The sequence below is a fragment of the Daphnia magna genome, linkage group LG3 (assembly GCF_020631705.1).
Source record: "Daphnia magna isolate NIES linkage group LG3, ASM2063170v1.1, whole genome shotgun sequence".
Classification (NCBI taxonomy): Eukaryota; Metazoa; Arthropoda; class Branchiopoda; order Diplostraca; family Daphniidae; genus Daphnia; species Daphnia magna.
In genome coordinates this window covers 2,712,662-2,733,071 of record NC_059184.1, presented here as the reverse complement: position 1 = coordinate 2,733,071, position 20,410 = coordinate 2,712,662, and the positions used below count along the sequence as shown (strand labels likewise).

Genomic DNA, 20,410 nt, shown 5'->3' with positions numbered 1-20,410 from the left:
CTTGCAGCAAATCCGTTGATGGACGCCACACAAAAAAGTAAATGACTGTGGAGGTCTATACAGAAGAATGGGTTTATTTGCGACCAGCAGCCTTCCCGCAGTGGGCGCGTGTATAGGAGGAACCGTCACGCTCCTGGAGATCCATTGAACCCGTTTACGAAATACGTGAGGCAACTCACCACTGACCGATATTTTTTGCTCCATCCTTTGCGGTTTCAGCCGCGATGTTCAATTTTCTCAGCATCTCTCTTTTTTCTTCTCCAACTAGATTTCTTCCGAGTTGCATCATCTTCTACTTACCGCGATGGGCTACCCCAATTATTAATCAAGTCGGTGACTCGTCTTCGTGTTACAAGACCATTTACTTCCTTCCATGTTATAGCCAAACTCACGCTGCGAAAATCGCCGTGATTAGCGAAGCTCGTTTGCCTGTTGCAGAGAAATTTTTGCTGATATTTCTGTGGAACTTCTCGTTTCACTGCTTTAATAAATATATATTTAAAAAAAAAATTACGTGAAGAACCAAAGTGAAGTAAAAAAATGTACGTACTTCAGGAAGTTCCATGTAAAATCAAAGCCGGCCAAGTCGAGGGAATTAGTGCGTGATACACATGCATAAATAACTCCCCAATTTAGACGATGTTTACAGGCAGTTCCTAGCCAGTAGAAAAGAAGAGGTTCCATAGAAGTTCCACTTTCGGGAAACTTCCGCTGCCCTGACTAAATCGAATAATAAAACAAAGAACAATAAATTTAGGAATGAATGATACTTCAAATGTAAAATCCCTTGGAAATTGGTACATAAGTTTGGCGCGTGCCAACAGAGATTATTAGATTTAAAAAAAAATCTAGATCACGAAAATTGTGAAGGCTACGCCCTAAGAAGGAAGCCCTACAGCCCCCAACAAGGACGTTCAGACCACCTAGTTTGTTTTGTTCTTTTTTTTGGCAAATTGCCACCTATCTCATTGTCACCATTTATGGCTTTAGTCATAAATGGAGATACCTTCTGCATTTACAAATCAAAGCAAGTGATCTAATTCCAATAGAGCCAATGGTAATTATTGCAAATGGAAAAGGATAGGCCCTACTGTCTTTGTTCTTTGAGTGACCAATGTTGCACGGCAATGTCTGTTCACGTAAATTGTGCTTCTTCATCAGACCGATACCACCACTAGAATCTCATCCGCCTCTTTTCAAAAATAATCCTCTCTTCGTTAATGCGTAAGCATCCTGTACGAGAAGACGCTGACAAACCGCTGAAAAGTGATCTAGTTTTCTGATGGACGGCCGTAGTTTCTTGGAACCTCTTTTCTTTTCTTTTTTATTGGGTAATGGATCCTGCTTCCGCTCTCAATGTAATCTATTTTAGAGCTGTAGTATCTGTAGTATGCAAGTAAAAACAAAAAAACCAAAAAATAATCAAATCAAAATAAAAAGAACAATAGACTAGCTTAATCACTTCCTTTGTTCTTGCATGGTAATGGAATTCAGCCTTTTCGCGATGCTAGTGCTAACCAAATCGTACGAAACTGTGTCATGAAGACGACGGTAAACGTCGTGATGAATTTTTACCAATGACCTTCTTTTAAAGATTTTAAAAAATGGTTCCTTAAAAAAAGGTTATTCCAGCATATGAAAGGCAAGTTTGAATTAATGTGCTAATAATGCAAATTCGTGCAAGGTATTTAGGCCCTCTCCATTCTTTGCATAATTAGATTTGGCAAGGATAGAATAAGGCCAAACGGAGGTGCAACGTCATCTGGGAAACATGTCGTTCAATGTCCTTATCAGGAAAGTGTTGGCCAGTGTGACATTAAAACAGCCAACATTTCACTGAATTACTAAACCGAATCATTATTCCAACTTCACGCTAAAGTACCTCTGCCATAAGAAACGTTGGTCTATTGTTTTTCTTCTCTTTCCAACACGTAGTGCTGCGATCGTTTGAGTCAACTGAGCGGACATTTTTTTACGATTTGGGAAGCTGTTTAGCAGTTTAGGTTTCGGTGTCTGATTTAATGGCCACCTGATTAAGCGAATAAAAATTTTAAAGGCATTGCAACGTTGCAAAACAATGTGACGTTTATGGGTACTAGTTGCGAAGAGTGTGCGGTTTCCTTCTCAGACTCCATCGTGTCTATTAAGCAGTCGCCTCTTTCTGAAATGTGTGATTCACGTGTCGTTACTAAGAAAGAAAAAAGAAGTCGGTCATTCGTTACAACGGTTGGTCAGCATGAGCCGTAGGATCTTTTCTCGTCGAAAATTGGAGTGCTGTTTCCTGCAACCGGGAATTAACTGGTAAGTGCCCATGCAATTGTTCAGACTGAGCTTTCACTGCGATTGCGCATGGCCGTCACTTTTTGGCGCCAAATTTCTTGTTTTTCATGCCTATGTTTGGTCGTTTTTTCTTTGTTCGTCAAACAATCAATGGCGATCATGTCGCTTCACTGAATCTTTTGCAATCAGTGTTTGCTTTTCTCCACTCAATTACACTTTTTCTCCATGTCGTCTCAAAAATGGAGGGAGAGAGATGTCGATACGTTCTCCATTTTTTTTTTTTAGAAAACTACTTTTTTGGAGGGGAGGTGGAGGGGGAGATTGGTACAGCCCATCTTTTGAAGCGAGCCGAAAGTGTGTTCGTGCATCACAGTCATTTTCAGGTGTTGGAAAATTCTCACATTCACCTCCCGCTCGCATTGTGCAACCCAGAATAGTATCTAATTGCACAGCACCATCTATTCTTTGGTTTTTCATATTTATTTTTTGACTTTTTGGGAGGACTGGGTGGGTGGGTGAGGGGTTTCGTGATTCACCACGTGACGGTTTCCCCCGATGCACATCAGACCATAATCGAATACACACATCCATAAGCCGTGTATGAATATAGTGGAACCGTAGTCCCACGTCTGCGGTCACCGCCGATGTACCCTGTGTATTTGGAAACGTGATCGATGTGACGTACTTTTTTCTTTCTTCTCATACTAACTCTCCCTCTATTTTTATTTATTTTTGTAAATCTAATGTATCTGTTCTTTGACGAACGCGCCAGTCATCAATATCCCCAGTCCATTTGTTAGTACCTTTCATCTTGGGGTAAGAATCTACCTCGTTGTCCCGGCAACGGATGTCTTCGAAAAGTTAACGGTAAAAGAAGAAGAGGGGAGGAGGGCGGAGTGAGGGGTAGAAAAATAAACACAGGCATACACCCTTGTCTCTTTCTCTGACAATCCGATGAATAGATTAATGTTAATAACCAGTTAACCACCTGTGTGTGGCCTCGTGTTACGTGCCGCACGCACCGTACGCACCGTAGGAAATCTAGGCAAAGAGGGTGTCGAAGAACGTCGAATGCATCGTTTTTTCTTATTCGTCTTGTCGAGAAAAAAGTCTTGGGAATCCCATTTCAATGAGAATTAGAAACGATTTAAAGGGAAGTCGCCTTGAGGGATGCGTAAGAAGATGAGGAGGGATATGGAGACTCCCCAAGTCTTTAAGTAGGAGTCTGAAACCACAAAAGTTTGGGAACATGGCGCAGACATTCTCGGTTTGTTTTTTCTTTAAAAAAAAATGATTCGTTTATTTTCAACTCACATTTTTTTAAAGACTTTATTATACATACTTGAAAATAAAATTAGGTAATTTGAAATGGAATCTTTGGCAATGTGTACATAATATGAGGACGAATGGGAATGGCTATCAAATACGATTTCTGAAGGCATATCGAGTTGTAGCTTCTTCTATGTGTACTAGGTGTATTAAGGTCACTTTGAAAATGAGCTAGAATGACAGTAACAATAACAAAAAAGCAGTTTCCTGGCCCAGTGGGTACGAGTGGTGGTAAGGAAAAAAGGAATTGGGGAAAAGAAGGCGGTGACGGAATGTCATTGACGGAAGCAACTTTCTCCAAATATAAACAAAAGAAGCGCTAGACAAGACAATAAAAAATTCTTACCCAATATGTTGAGGTGTTTGTCCCTATTTCCAAGTTTATTTTGAGTTTTTTTTTCCTTTTTTTTGCTTTTTTTTCTTTACTTATTTTGTTTCGTTTATCGTCCACCTCATTATAATCCGAAATGGATTTTTCAGTTCTCCCCGAAGATAAATTTTTTTTTTGTATGTTGCCAAATTTATAGAATGAAGGCTTCATTTATTGTTGTTTTTTTTTTTTCGGATAACCCGATCAACGAAAATTTCATTAATTTATTTTGTTTGACGGCTTCGTGCTGGCCTTGTAAGCTGGACATGCGTGTTTGTTTTCTACTGGGCCAAAGCGAGAGAAATGGAAGTAAAGCGGAATGATATGAACCGAAGATAATCGCGACCCGCTCTGAAAAGATTTTTTGTTTTTTCCACCGTGAACGATATTAATTCGATCGATCAAGCTATGCGTTCATAATTGGACTGAAAAACGAGAAACATTTCGGTGGGGAAAGGTTGACCGAACAATTTTAACTAGCCGTGAAAACGAGGCTGATGCTTGTGTTATCCCGCCACGCCAATATCCGTGAACTGATCAATGAGTTCTATCAACAGTTGTCCGTTCCACCGAAGTTTTTTTATTTTTTATTCCTTATTGTTGTTGTCGCTTTTCTTTTCTTGTTTTTTTTTGCCTAAAAGGGGGGGGGGGGAAGTCAGAGAAATTGAGGAATGAAAGGCAGAAAATTGACCTCGGTATTTCCAGAAATTCGATTTTTTGTTTTTCTTCTTTCAATTCAAATGTTTTGGGGTTGGAGGTGGACAATTGTCGTCGTAAGTAGCCGAAAAAAGGTAGAACGAGTCTGTTCCATTTGGTGGAGTAACGGGCCTCGCATTGGTCACAGCTTGCGTAAAAGCGTTGACTAATGACTGGGCCGTTGTACATTACGCATCAGATTTGTCTAGTCTAATAAGCAAAACTAGGGGAAAAACGAGGAACTCATTTTTGTTTTGTGCAAAAGGATAATGAGCTAAAATTTCTTTTGCGACAAGAAGAAAGAAACAAGTACGAGACGAAAAAACCACCAAGTTAAATGATCTTCATATTAGGCTACTGGCCTCGCTATAGAAAGAAAAAGATAATGAGGTTTTCTATTCATGACATGAATACTACTTGCATAGTTTAAGGACCAGAAATAGTTTTCGGGAAATAGCAACAACCTCGAACAGTTTATGATAACGTGTTTTTCGTCTTCTTAATGCAAAGTCCAAATATTGAAACGTTCCTGATTGGCATCCCGCGTGAAAATGCTTGAAATTTTGTTTCTTTTTCTTTCAAATTTAAAATTGCAAGATGGCGAATTACGTGATTAGATGCGATAATATGGGAGATTAAAAAAAAAAATCTCCGTTCCATAGAAATTATCGTCAATCATTCACGGACGTCGGAGATGGACCGAACGAAAATGATGACATCATGCAACGGTATCTTTCTTTATGCAATCACGCAGGCTCGTTAGGAAGGGAAGAAACGCCGCGATGTGACGACAATTGTTGCAACTTGTTTATTCTTTCGTGTGCTGTCCCGCTTCGTTTTTCTGGTTGGAAATAGTTTAATTTTCACGGGGTCTTTTGATACGCTTTCTCAAGATGATTACCTGTCGTTTTTGTTGTTGTTTTTTTTTCTTTTAAATTCTTTTAAATAACAAGTGGTACGTGTGTATTAATTATTGCCCGCTTCATCGCAATCTCTTGGTGTCTATAGCGGTGCATTTCTTCAACTATCACTTGACTGGTTATTGTTGTTGCTGAAAGAACATAAGAAAAACCCTCCGATGACAAGCGATTTCCACGCTGGACACGCTGCAATGAGAATGGGGGAGGTGCAGCACAGTAGCGCTAAGACGCTCGATAATTGTCTCTGCGTGACCGTTCGAAAAAGATTTTTAAAAAACGAGTCGTGGATATTCCGCTGTCGCCATTCTTGATTGGCTTCTTCATTTCATATTTTAACTGGAATTTCACATCTAGGAGGCTCGTTGATTTGCGATAAACCAGAATTCAGCATCTTTTTAGAATCTGTGTAGATAACGTTCGTGATTGATCCAAACGTCGAACGGTGGACTGTCCATATTTAACGGTTTTTTTTTCTTCTTAAAGTTGAAAAGAGCTTTTCAGAAACTCGAGTACGTACTTGACCAGTCTTCAAAAGCTGGATCATTCATTGCTTTGTTTATTGATATTTCCGAGGTGCATATATATTTTTCTTCTTAGCCTGTATTTTTTATTTTATTTGTTTGTTTGGCCGCGACGCTTTGATTCGTCTTGAATGCAGAGTGGTTTGTATGGCTATTCAATTAAGCGGACTCCCCAGGTCTTTCGTTATCCCTGCGGCGAAAGATTGAATTTCCTCAAATGACGTCGTCGGGTCCCTTTAAAAAAATAAAATAAAATCTTTATCAACGAGACGGAACGGATCCAATCAGCAGTGACGATATCGAGAGATCATGTTATCCGAAAATAGAAATTTATTTGCCCAGACTGGAGAATGTGTCTACCGGTCGGCTAGCTTTGCGACTATAGTGGGCCGACGCAGTCTCACTCACACGCACATTTCACCTGCCCCGGTCTTTCTCTTTTGCTGCTTGATCCTTCGCATTTTTCTTTCTTTTAAACCGAAAAAAAAAAAAAAAATCCCAAATAAAAACTGAGAAAACGGGAGAGTGTATAAGAGAAAAGGAAGAAAAAGAAAGAATAATAATAAAAAAAGGATAGTATACATGTATTTACTAGAATAAGCATGGAAAACAAAATAAGGCGGGCTATCTGGCTGATATAAAAACCCTCGGTTGGGAGAAACCGAACGTTCAGTCTTCTCCCGGCCGCGTGGCCCACAACACTCGTACTCACCTCCTCTTCTCTTGTTTTTTTTAAACCATTCATCTTCTCCTCGTCGTTTCTCTCACTTGCAAAAGTTAGATTTTTCATCCGTCTATTTGCTTTAGTAGACAACTTGCGCTAACGAGTGAGTGATTCTATTTAGATTTCTATCGTTTTTCAAAGATCAGCGAGCCATTTTTCAGCTCCCTGTCGTTTTTTGTGTGTTCTGATTGCGTCCTTTTCCTGTCATCGATCATCGAATCAAGTGCCTGTTATTTTCTTGATTGACCAGGTCTGACCAGGGCCGATTCTTCCAGTCTACCAAACCGGCCGCCCGATCATCGCACAGCAGGAAGGAAACGACTGTTGAACGCAAAATAATCCCGCCATGGCTCAAAACAGGTACGATTTCTTCTATTTCATTTGCATAAGTAGAATTATATTGCCAGTGTCATTGAATTGTGCTGGGCTTTTTTCGGCTTGTCATCACACACGTACAAAACAAAAACTATGATGGATGGATTGAACGTTTCTCAAAAACCAGTTTGTAGTGGCCAGTATTTCCGCTATTTTGAGCGCTATCTCGTTCAAGATGCATTCAAGAATAGCGGCCGGTAGAATAATTGAAAAGGGGAGAATTTTGTTTCGATATTTGACATTTAAATTCGAGTCGAAACAACAGTGTGAAAAAGAAAAAAAGGAACAGGTCGTAGGCTTGATTAAACGCGTGCTCGACTAGCCGCTCCGTTGATTCGTTCACGTCATTTTGGAATGGGGAGCTCTTCAGATGGTAAAAGATTGTCGTCGTCCTTGGTATGGCATCATTTAAATTCTTTAGATCTTGCTTTGCTGCTTGTTTTGTTGTTCTAGTCCTATAGTCATTATTCAGACGGCCCGGATTTTGTTTCTGACACAAAATCTGCAATTTTTTTGTTTTCCGTTAGAACATCAGTCAAGATGAGCTTCTCTCTCACTGTGTCGATCGTCACGCCCGACGAACGCGCTAACAGTCGGTTCGCCGCTTCGTTTCTTGCCATTCACATACCCCCTTTTTTTTTTCTCTTGATACGAAGGCCCGGAACATACTTTAAAAAGATCTAAAAAAAAAAAAAAAAGTTTGGATGGAGGTGACGTAATAGTGTTCGAATCGCGACATTAGCGCGTCGTTGAACTTGTCACAGTCTCTTTGGCGTGTAAATTTTCTACCTGATTTTATTTTTTTTCTGGCCACCCTTTTTATTTTTGAATCCCGTGCTGCGTGTCATTCATCATTGCTGGCGCGTTCGACTCGAATGCGTCGCCATTCAATGTGGGTCGCAAAACAACAAATTTGAAAACAAATACAAACCCACCAGTAGGTGAGAGACAGCTGAGAAAAAGTTTGCCGCTCTGATTTCATCTTAAAAAAAAAAAAAAAATGTCTCGGCCCTTTTTTGCGGTTCGTTAATCGCCGTATCAAGTGTAGTAGTACACAACAGTAGCAATTTAGTGTTGCCAAGTACGTCTAATAATAAAAATAAAACAAGTGAGATGGCAAAAGCAAATAGTTGCTACTGTTTTTTTTTGTTTTTTTGGGAGGGGGGCTTGTTATGATTGATGGGCCATTAGGTATGATAGGATATTTCGGTCAATGACGGAGTCCGCCTCCGCCAAACCACCCACATTCCCCTGATTTGAGATAAAGGTTTTCTGTGTAGGCTTAACATCGTTTTAATTTTTTGTTTTACAGTTATTTACTGAAAATTTTTTAATTTTGCCGAATAACGTGATGATGGCTTGTTGGCGGGCGGGCATTTTTATCGATGTTTTAAAGCGGGGGCATTGCGCGGTGCTCGCGCAATAAGAACTTAGTTCAAATAAAAATCCGTTTTGGAGGGGGGGGGAAAGAGAAAAATACGTCGTTAGACGAGCATTAGCGGTCATGCGGGAAGCGGCACCCACGAAATCACAGAAACCCCCCCGCATAAAAAACGAGAGAGAGAGAGAGAAATTATTATTTAATATCGTACTTAGTTTCCATTCTATTCAATACCACTCCATACTAGGTCACCACCAGCCTAGAGTCACATTTGTTTTCGCTTCATCCTTTTTATTTCTGATGATTACATCATTTTTTGTGTTTCAAATTTAACGTCAAAAGACTCGTTAAGTACCTAGACCAAAAAGTGCGCTGTCGGAGGAACCTATACGCAACGGCGTGAGAAACGTAAGACGAGGGATTTGCCTTTTTCTTTTTTTAAACTCTCGCCCTCCATCTCCGTAACTCATTTCTTTCTACACTCATCGTATACGTGGGCTGTATGTCTTCTTTCATTTCTTTTATTTTTGTCGTTCCTTTTCTCTGTTTCCCGGAGGTGCCGGACGCGCTCCAGGGCAACATGTCATCCCCTTCTCATTGTTTCCTCCCCTGCGCATTTCAAAGCCCAATTTGTTTCATCAAGACTTTGGGGAGGGTCATACACGAGGCCTCTTTTTCTCTGAGCATTATCTCGACTATAATTCCTTTCAGGTATTTTATGGCTGTCTTATTGCTAGCCGTGAGTAGACAGTCATTACAGACTCGTAATAGTCGTTGTTTGATGTAAACTATTGTTTCCAGCCATTGCTGTAGCCCTGACGAGAAGGCGATGTACGTTGATGAGTAACAATCGCGTCGGGAAATCGATGATCGATGAAATTGGGTGCTAGTTAGGATGAGAGTTCACGAGGAAGAAAAAAATGTAACCGTCATCATACCATATCCTACCTGGTTGAATCTATTCCCCAACAATAGCAACAGCAGCAGCATGATTCGTTTCGTATCTCACCTTTTTCGGGACAGGTACTCGTATTGCATATACCTTCAAGTTTGCTGTAGCCCGGCACGACAATAGAGGGAAGACAACAAAAGCCCCCAAACATTTTCAGGTTTTTTTTTCTTTCTGTCTTTTCTATACACGTTGTGGCGTAGGCCAAGTAGAAGGAAAATATTTTTTAAAAAAAGGAAACGGGAAAAATTAACGTTTTTAGAGTTGGTTATGCGATTGTTATGCCCAATGTCCGTTTCAATAGGGTCGTGACTCTCCCAAAGTTATTGCTTTACCCACATCCCCCCCTTAAAAGAAAATGGCTTGTAAAGAAGTTTTTTTTTCTCGAGGGTTTTTTCGGACACTCCTACTGAAGAATTATTGTGTGGTGCGTATATAGTCAATTTCGGAAGCCGCTGAACTACCACCTGGCAATACGCGAAATCTTTTCTTTTGAGGCCCTCCATTCAACGACTAATTTACCTACCGTTTGTCCAACTCGAGACTTTCATTTCAAAACGAGTGTCATTGTCGTTCTTCTTCCTAGATGGGATGCGTAGAAGAAGTCAGGGGGGCAAAGAAGTAAATACAAACTATTTTCGACAGTCATCTTCAGCGTTGACAGGATCCTGTATTCAATTGATGGATGGAAGCCTCTTCATCATTCATTATCGCTTTTTGGGGGTCTTGCGAGGCCCAACAATACAACGAAATGAATAACCCACCAAACGCGTTGTCGTGTACAGGTCTTCTCGCAAACATTTTTTTCGTTCATTTGTTTTCATTTGTGTACTAATGTGGTTCTTTATCTTCCCGCCTTCGTTTTGAAAGTAAAAAGAATTCTCAGCATTTGAGGAGATCATGCTGATTCAACTCGTTTCTTCAATCGATGTTTTACGTTGATGAATTCAGGTTGATGAGCGTTACATGTTTGACTTGTTCCCTTTGATTTGTTTTGTTGAAGTGGACCGTGTGAGTGACACGCAAGATGAAGGTCACGGTATATAGACAATGCAATCCATCTTATATCCCTTCCGGCTGTCGTCACCGTGGGCGCCGGCCATCATTTTTGTTTTAACAAAAATAACCAGTCCACCTCTTAGCTTCATTCGTTTATTGACTTTCTCGAACGTCGTATGTCTTTCTTTTCTTTAGCATTTTGTTTTACAGTTTTCTAATTTTTTTTTATGATGGGGCACCATCGAAGTGAAAAAGACGGTCCCTGCACAAACGAGTCTACGGTTATTTTGTTCCTTGTACGTGGCCCAGCTATACGCAATCACTTTGAAGGAACATTTATTATTATTTATTTTTTTTTTACAGTGAAAAATTCGAGAATTAAGAGAAATCAGGCAAAAAAAAAGGAAATGAAAAATAGATACCGTAAACGATGTCCACTTTGGTCGCCATCGTTGTCACCTTTTAGATTGTGCCGTCTTGCTCCCATACCCGTTTTTTTTTCCCCCTTCGATTTGGCAAAACCCCGTTGAGAAACACGTTTTCGCGGTCCACTAAAACACATAAAACATTCGGCATGTTCTGAATTGAATCGTAGTTTATGTACCCTGTTGCGCTTTAAACAAACGCTTGTTTTATTTCGACGTGATGAGCATATTTTACGTCTTACGATTGCCACCACCCCAAATAGGAAACAAGAAAAGCAATCGCAATTTTGTCAACGTGAGAATGAGAGTGAGTCGTGTAGAATAGAGAACAATTGAAGAAGGCCAATCGAAAACATTCGTCTTCTTCCGTTTTTTTTTTTTTTTGTTCGTGGTAGAATTTCTTTTTCTTTTAGAGGAGAGAAAATGCGTCTCCATCACGTATCACACAAAGAACTACGTGATCCAGGTTCCATCCATTGTGTAGACGTAGGGCCGTGTTGTTTTGTGGTGACATGACGTGAAAATTCGAGTCACAAAAGATGAAAAAAAAAAGAGAAAAGAAACAGATACGAGGGAAAACAAAGGGATTGAATTGATCTCGTAAGTCACCGCAAGAAGACACGCAGGTGTGCGGCGTGATGGGGTGGCAGGCATCTATTTTCCGAATGTATACACACCCATACTGTGCACTTTCACGGTGGATGACGCACGTCGTGATCGCTTAGATTGGCGGCGAGTGACAATCAAGTCTCTACGACTCGGCCGTGTATGCATTGCGTGCGTTGTTTAACAGCCGATGACTCGCACCTTTTTTCATGCCCATAAGTTTTAACTATTTTGTTTGGCTAAATTTTAAACGAACAAATAAAATAAAATCCAGTCAATTTTTTATGTCCTCCCCCGAACAGGTAGATTGTGTAGCTTACAAACTACTCGGGTTTTTACGTTTCATTGGTCGGTCAAGTGCAAATGCACAAACTCTTCATCGACACGTCAACGATCTCTTGTTTTTCTTTCGCTTTGGCTTTGAGAAGGTTCGTAACAAAGGTGGGAGTGGATTGAAGAAGGTGGTTTGGGACCAAGAGCGTCGTAATTATCCTATAATAGATAGCGCGCCGATTCAAACGTAACGAAACAAAAGAACTTTGATTCTTCATTAAAAACTTTGCGTGTTGAAATCTGTCCGTTTGATCAACATCTTTGATGGATACCCAATGACCAGCCGTTGCGATAAAAAACAAAAGGTATTTTGTCCATCGTGAAAGGGACCCTATTGTATTGTAGAAGCAGTGGGGAGGGCATACGAATTAGCATATTTTTACAATGCACATGGCTGGGCAGTCGATACTTTGTTGAATGCATAAATATATTGGATTCTTCATTACGAGTGGGAAGAGGTTAGAGGTTGATTGGCTTCACCTAATCACACAGATCCACACTGGGAAAATTAACTGTGTGGTCCAGAGAATCGTCTAACATATCTATTTTTTTACCGTACGTGCGTGTAAAGTTACCAACGTAGTTGTTTTGTTTTGTTCGTGCGTCCAGTGCGCAACGTTGGAACGAACTTTGTAGTTTGAAATAGAAAAGGCCGGCGCCGAAACGGAATCATCATCGATACCGTTGTGTGATTCTTGTAAACGAACTGTTCAACTTCATTAGCTGGCCCCGACAACATCAGAACACCTGTCGCTAATACTTGGAATAGTCTTTGGAGTACCTTTTTTTTTTATTTCATCGACTGACCGCGTGAACTGTTGGAGCGTGTGCTGCTAGCCCATCCGTATATGTATACAAACACGCAGCTAACTACAAAATTCCCGCTCGTTTTCATTTGGTTTTTTTAAGAAGAAAAAAAAAACATTTTATCGGTGGGCTTTTCTCACCTTTTATTTTATTTTTACGATTGGGCCTCTTCTCTCTCGTTTCGCTTCTTATTCTTAATCTGTTTCGTTAACGTCTGTAACGTGGCTCTTCTTGTTGGCTTTCTTAATGTTTCTTTGTTCGTATGCGTCTTTGTGTACTGATCACCATCAACTGGAACAGGCCATCGAGGCAGTAGTGGTGCTGTTTAAACACGACGCACTGACCCAGTGTACGCATTCAAATACGGAAGCTGAATAGTCTAAATAAATTGGGTCTTTTTTTTGTTTAAATATGTTTTTCCGAGTCAATGAAAGAACGAAAACGGAAGAAATTGAAGAACAGTTATTTGAACGGATAATTACGTCTTGTCTGCATCGTTTTTTCTTTCTCTTTTTCTCTTACGTTTGTGTGCATACCAAGATAAAAATGACGCGACGGACTCATCCCGTCTCGTAAAACCTTGACGATAAAAGTGTTTCAAAAAAAAATTGAAAAACTTGTTTCTTGGTCAAATAACACATGGTTCGAATAATCGTCCGTGAAGGCATCAACCTCAAGTCGTTAGCAACTCATCTCAGGTGCGGCGAAACGTTTAATAAAAAACAAACGATCAGTGACAGCGAACATTTGTCCGACCAAGAAAAATCGAATGAGCGATCATAACTCGTGTGTTTAACTGCGACAGCATTCGGTCGACTTGTGTTGCCATTTTAGATTTTATCATCAATTTTTTTTTTGCTTCTTCTTTTTTTTTTCAAAATGTTGTTTATCTAAGATGTGTGTTAAATCGAGGCATCCAATTGTCTCGGATCGATCGTTTCTAACCTTCTTTCGATGCATATAAATGTAATTGAATCGTGTCCTATTGCGCTGGCAGCGATGGTGGGAAAAAAATGTGTTGCCATGAAAATGGGCCAGTTGCATCCGCCGACGTCTAGTCTCGGCATTCCGCAAGCAATAGAGCGACAATAATGCTGGCGGAATCTTAAAAAAAAAATAGCACACAGATTCATGAAATCACCTTATGGATCGTTGACTTTTCGATCAGTCCAATCTAGGAAAACAAACGTTGGCTGTAACAACGTAAACAATAAAAAAAAAAACAAGAGATACCATAAAGGTGGAGGTTATCTACGTGGAATATGTAAGATATTTTTTTTTATCCTTCCCATTTCTCTCATCCTGATTTTCACAAGTGTTACAATCCGTCCGTAACTAACGTCGTCCGTTAGCATTAAAAAATATTTTTGGGGGTGTTGTTATGTACGGAAAACAAGGTAAACACTAAAAGCTGTGTTACGACGTCATTTATTTTCTGAAAATCTTATTACGGGATTGCCACTAAAACACGTCGCACCAATATGACGTGTGTTTTCTGCTTTTCTCTTAGACGCCGTTTGTTAGTCCGCATTTTTTTATACACGTTCATAAAATCCCGAAAATGACTATCACCTCATTCGCAACATTTAATTCTATCCCTTTTTTTAAAATTAATTTTTCAACAACAAATCGTTTCGTTTGTTGAGAATGATTTTAAATCGAACCGCCGTGTGGCGTCGGCGTCACGATATTTTTGCTGCGTTTACCGAATATTCCCAATAGTCCCGCGTTCGTTCAGTTCCTACTGCCATCTAGGCATCGCGACGCCCACTCTTATCTGCTAACGCCACGCTCAAATGATTTTGCTCTTTTCCCAATTCCAAAATTTGAATTTTACAAACACCTGTTTCGAAAAAGTATTCCACATTTGGACCGTTCAATTGATTTTCAATTAAAACGGCTGGAGGAAAGGGATAAACTTTGTCCTGCACCTGAGGACGTGATTATTAAAAATAAAATAAAAAAAACACCTGCATCAGTTTAATTTATTTCAACGTAGAATCAGTTGATGATGAAATAGAATCCCAGCCGCGATTCAATCATCAAAAATCGATTGACAAACAATTTCAATTGTTTAAACCTTTTTTATCCCCCTCTTTGATAAACCATTAAAAAAAAATAGCGATTCCTGACCCCCAACGCCTTTTCAATGTCTTTGAAATGGAATAACAATTAAAAATTCACCTGCTGAGCTGGCCGGCCCAACGGATCAACAACACACATGGCCATCTGAGGGCAAGGCCATTTATTGTATGCGTCATACACACAAATAGTTCAGCCGACACAATTCCTTCCATTGTTCGATCCACCGCAGCGGGATATTGTGTAGATAAGAGAAAATCTTTCTTTATAGGCATGTTTACCTTTAATCACATTTTTTTTTTTAAACCTCGCTAACGGGTCAGCATCCAATGGGGAAAAAAGGAAAAAAAAAATTCCAAACAGTTCAAATTGAACGGTAGGCGGTGAAAGACCCAAGATTCGGACACTCCCACGGAGGCGATCGAACGACCTTGGTGTAGGAGAGCATTTACATAAAAGTAGGGTCTCCCACCCACGCCCACTAGCATGTTGGCTAACGTAATATCAAAACGCGATTTGTTTAAGATCGATACATTTAATTGGAAAAACATATTCGATTAACCGAGAGAAAAAAGACAATCTCCATACTATAAAAAAATTAAAAAAATCGTCGTAAAATGTTGCATTCCATCGTCGTTCCAGCGTGTTGGTAGGAGTGTTCGAAAAACCCACCAAACATTCATTTTGTGAAAAACAATCAACCGTGCTGATTCTTTGTTGACTCATCTTTGCCCAAACGATTGAACGAAGCGAAACCAAATGATTAGTCTTCTGCTTTTTATTTTTACAACATTTTATATTACCAATCTCGGGACTTGGTTATTAATTTTCTGCACAACTTGGACTACAATCCGATGATTGTCTACCGATTTCTATTCGAGACCTTTTTTTTTTTTTTACAACGTTTCTTTTTCATCTATACGACCCCATTCCGGCCATTCTGACCGTCAATTCTAACGCTGTCGACCGTCCAAAAATCTCTGTTTGAATAGGTCGTTACCATAACGAAGTTGAACATATTCGGGTCGTCCCAAACACGACAGCTACACGTGTACCTGTTTAGTATTCACGCGGATCACGACCATCAACGCCTGCGTATAAAAATACCGGCCAGAGCGTGCATGACCTGGCTTTTCCGCGTGCCATCATTCCGTTCATTTTGAGTACAACAAATGATTTCCGAAGAACGCAATGAATTTTCCAAACACAAAGGCGAGACAAAAAAAAGGGGAATAAAAACGGGACACTCCGAATGATGATGATGATTTCCAAGTGTAATTTTCTGTGACCTCTATTTATCTGAAATGTCGGCGATATTCAGAATTACCCCCGGCCAGGAGGTTTGTGAGGAACGAATCATCCAAACACTTGTAGCACCTCTACATACAAGCAACGTGTATATATACTTATTCAATTTTCAAGCTACCGTATATATTACATCTAGCTGCTACCGTACATTTTCGATGTAATTACTAATTGAATTTTCTCTGGTCATCCGGGATGCAACGGATTTGAGGAACGAATTTAGAAAAAAAAAAAATATACCATTTCTCACACTCGAAAAGCTACCGCCCGTTCATTTGGTAGCTATATGTAAGAAGAATGAGGGAGTGCTGTACCTATTTATTTATACGCGTGAAATGATACGGGTGCACACCAGCGCGATGTAAACTCTTCTTTATTACAATCATTTCTGACAGACAGAGGCAGCATTTCTTTTCTTTTTAGAGAAAAAAGAGAGAAACTCGGAAGATGTTGAGGATTTTAATTCCAACCTACAGATAGAAGAAACGTAGAAATGATACAATTCAAACGTGACCTTTTGGTAATTTCGTATATTTTTCTCGCCTTGGGGATAGTCCTTCCTCAGTATCAAAACAATTATTTTATATTACAGTCCCTTTTTTTTTTTCATTTCTTTTCCCCCACATTATTCTGAATACCATCACATTCGTTTTCAACCTTAAAAGTGCTACTGTCTTCGCCTGATTCTTATTCATGTAGAGTCTCCAAAGCCATTAAGACAACAGAGAAGAAATGACTGTCGTTATACTTTTAAGAATTAAAAACAATCCTCCATTTTTACGATCACCCCTTATACATCTATATATACTTTTTTAAAAATTCTAATCTCTTAAAAGAGGAAAAACATGTGAATGACCCTTAATCATCATTGTGTAGGTAAACAATAAATCTTTTGGAGACGTGGGGTCCTGCGCGTAAATGCCTAACGGGCGTATAACGTCATCATTTTCTTTTTGATGCTGTACAAATAAAAATGTATATTTCCACTGCAAGTAATAATAGAACGAATCACGTAGACATAAGATGTTATCAGCCGGGCAAAAGAGGGGGCGCTTCTTACATGCACAGCAGTAGCTAATAGTTGGCTGGTATATATGCATTCATTCACGCGTTCATTTCTTTGCCAAGTCATTACGCCTATTCACCGGTAATAGTGGAGTGGTGCAAAAAAAGAAGGATGATAGAGATGCTTTCTTTTGGCAGAGAGAAGTGCAACTAACAAATCTAAACCTGATGACACGGGTGAATAGAGAACTACGTTCTTCGGGCCATGTTTTCTCAGTATAGGCGGAGTTCACGTGAGCAGCAGGTGCTGGTCGTTTTATTTATACGGAGAGCTCGTAAATAATCTTTTGCATCCGACAAGCCATGGTTTATTTGCAACGGTATTTTATTATTATTTTTTTGAGAAGTTGGGTTAGCGTCTATTAAACTTGCGCTAAAAGGCGGATGACAGATGTTTATAATGTCGAAGTTTCGCTCTTTTTGTGGTGTGGGTTTCTCAAGGTGACGGTGCGAATGCGAGCCAATTTTTTTGTTTTCTTTTTGTCTCGACGGGTTTCCCATCATTGGCGACCGGTTGATTGACGCCAGGTGTGGTTTCTACTTGCAGTCCGACAGACTGGACGAAGGGCATTTTTAGTGTGTGGTCTTCCCGCGGCACCGCAGTCGCCCGCCTTCTAACTTTCACAAATCCACGGGAAATTTGTCGAAGGATTTAAAGAAAGACAAAACGAAACAAAATGACTAGTGGCGCTTTCAAAGTGACACGTTCAGTCTCTAAAAATTATATCGTCTGACGCACGTGAGTGAGATGTGTGAGCTTCCACCCTGCGGGACTAGATTATTATTGCGTGACCTCTAAGCTACGACTTTTTAATTGGACCGTCTAGTCGTCTTTCCCCCCTTTTTTTTGCATTGTCTTTGATGGAAAGAAAAAAACAAAAAGGGAATGAAAAAAATGTTAAATGGTTATCCAGCTAATGGGAGTGATTCGTGTCCGCGTGCCGCTATGTGCGCAAAAAAAATCAACACCAGCAAATAGTATACAATTAACCGAAAATATCAAGGGGGGGATGGCTGAACGCTATAACGGTGTTTTTTTGTGTGTGTTTGTGTTTTTAGCAACAGCGGGATAATAAATTATGAAATAGACAGATTTCCCTGAATAAAGAAAAACTGTGGGTATTCAATTTGTTTTGTAATCAACTCAATTGTTAACATTTTTTTTTCTTCTTAACTCAACGGGGAAAAAACGAATAAAAACGTAGTGAATGGAATGTAAAAGCATTTCAGTTTTAGATCAAAGAAAACGGACTTTGGTTGGCGACATTAAAGCGCCCATCAGATCCGGCATTAGGTATACTTAAAAAGCAAAAGAGCATGTCATTTGTCACGCTGCGGGGGATGACACCCGTTTCGCTTGAGGACCTGTTTTTTTTTAATATAATGGACCTGTTTTAAACAAATGGTTCTAGTCTGGAATGACACATATATATTTCTTAATTCAAAAATATACCGGCAGGATTTCTTTTGTCTTTTGTTTTGTTCTCTACGTTTCATTAAAACTGACAATTAAATAGCACAGCCGGCATTTCACTTTCATTCCATCCTAATAGAAATGACTTAATTATGTTTTTTAATTGTCCCCGTGTAACGATGCAGGTGTGCCGACTACAAAATGCGATTCCTTTTTGCCGTGTCGGTTGTTTGCTGTTGCCTGATGACGACCACCGAGGCCCGGGCCCAGTTCAGCAACATGCGCGTCTTCAGAACCAGTGGCATGTTCAGTAAAGACCATTGGCGCCCTTTGGATATTCTCAAATCGTTCAAAATGAATCGAGATGAAGAAGTAGATTCATCTTCGAGGGCGGCCGAAATTGTCAGTGCCAGTTCGATCAAACGCGTAAGTATGGCGGCGTTGTTGCAACAACTCAATCAGGCCGGTAACGGAAAGAAAGAGATTTACTTTCCAAAGCTGACGAAGAACCCAGAAGAGCTTAATCATCCTATTCCGGTAGCCGTTATCGAAACAAATCCTTCCACAGCTCCTCCAGTCATCAGCAAAGAGAGTCCCATTCGTCGGGTGAAGCTTCCAGCTGGTTCTATTTCTTATTCGAGAAATGGTCCTGGTTCGAGAGGACCGGCCATCCTGGTCAACATCAATCCTCATCTTCAGCGATCGACGAGAGTTCCTAGCACCGAGCCAACAACAACATTCGAACCATCGACAACAACCGAGCTTACCACCACGACAACAACCGAGCCATCAACAACTACGACGGCAGAGCCACAGAGTACAACGACGGAGCCGTGCGTGACCAAAATTTACGTTAAAGCCAAAACACCAGCCGAGAAACAAGCAGCGAAAAATAATGTGGACAAGACCAAAACGCCCGCTGCTGTCAGGGCTAGCCCGTCCAGTAAAAAATTGAGTCAGATGCCCAATTCGCCAATCTATTACATCAAATTGCCAGTTAGTTCTTTCGTCTCGGGTCGTACACCTTTTAGGGACGACTCACCTGATGATTATTTCAAGCAATCGCCCATCTTTGTGGCTACCACTAGACGACCGGGCAGTGTGGCCGAGACGGAAACTACCGATTCTTCATCGTCGGATTCGTCCTTATCGACCACGACACTCATGCCACCGCGTACCAATTCACGTGTTATCAACATCAAGGGACCGTTCGTGTTTAACGGCAAACCGGGCGGTATCTACTCGGCCCCAGCTCCGTACAGACCACCCAATTATTTAGATCTTTTACATCAAATCTATCCGAAACTCAAGAGAGCTCAATTTATCAGACGCTAAATTTTTTTTTATTACTTTTTTATGATTAAAAGTAAAAAAAAAAAGGGGGCAAAAAATGAATTAAAAGGATGAAAACGAAGGAGAACATCACGCTCTTTATTTAATCACCGATGTTGTCATGACTTGTGCCGTGCTATTTTTGCTAATAAAGAAATAAGTGAATGCCGTCAAGTTTGAAATATATTTTTGTTATTTCGATTGCCACCGCCCCGAACTCGAGTGTTGACATTGGAGCGTTGGGTTCATGCCGTAGTCGGAATGGTTATTTAATCATTTCCTATTTCAAAACATGTTTTTTTTTTTTTACTTTATCATTAATAGTATTAATATTTGCAGTGAAATTGAACGTAGTTTTGCCCGTTTTTTCCGCTTGTTGGTTTTGCCGTTGTTTTGTTGTGTTTTTTTTAATGACTTCCCGAGTTCATATGTGACAACGTGCCGTGAATTAGAAAATACACTCATAACCTCCGCTTTTAGAAAGATAAAAATAAGTC

The 20,410-nt window shown here is 40.1% G+C and overlaps 2 protein-coding genes across 6 annotated transcripts; one reads left to right on the top strand and one right to left on the bottom strand.

Moving 5' to 3' along the window:
- Window positions 1–56: 56 nt before the first annotated feature.
- On the bottom strand, window positions 57–2,007 carry LOC116919018. 4 transcript variants are annotated; one of them, XR_004391763.2, is made up of 3 exons: window positions 1,883–2,007; window positions 551–1,383; window positions 57–481 (listed from the first exon to the last, which is right to left on the bottom strand). XR_004391763.2 is itself a non-coding variant. In XM_032924863.2 (3 exons), exons 1-3 carry the CDS (start codon window positions 1,889–1,891, stop codon window positions 297–299), a joined length of 312 nt encoding a protein of 103 aa, XP_032780754.2. In that variant the 5' UTR covers window positions 1,892–2,007; the 3' UTR covers window positions 57–296. The 4 variants fall into 4 exon arrangements, 1 of the variants encoding a protein (XP_032780754.2); XM_032924863.2 differs by having other exon boundaries at window positions 57–429; window positions 551–720; XR_004391759.2 differs by having other exon boundaries at window positions 551–2,007.
- Window positions 2,007–20,404, top strand: LOC116919014 (mucin-5AC). 2 transcript variants are annotated; one of them, XM_045171007.1, is made up of 3 exons: window positions 2,007–2,301; window positions 7,091–7,200; window positions 18,767–20,404. In XM_045171007.1, exons 2-3 carry the CDS (start codon window positions 7,187–7,189, stop codon window positions 19,914–19,916), a joined length of 1,164 nt encoding a protein of 387 aa, XP_045026942.1. In that variant the 5' UTR covers window positions 2,007–2,301; window positions 7,091–7,186; the 3' UTR covers window positions 19,917–20,404. The 2 variants fall into 2 exon arrangements, with proteins under 2 accessions (XP_045026942.1, XP_032780750.2); XM_032924859.2 differs by lacking the exon at window positions 2,007–2,301 and adding an exon at window positions 6,780–6,943.
- Window positions 20,405–20,410: the final 6 nt, after the last annotated feature.

What these genes read in the sequence shown, in the direction of transcription:
- LOC116919018 (XM_032924863.2), bottom strand. An exon ending in TTTACATGGAACTTCCTGAA is followed by an intron (nt 430 to 550) that starts GTACGTACATTT and finishes TCTCTGCAACAG; the next exon opens with GCAAACGAGCTTCGCTAATC.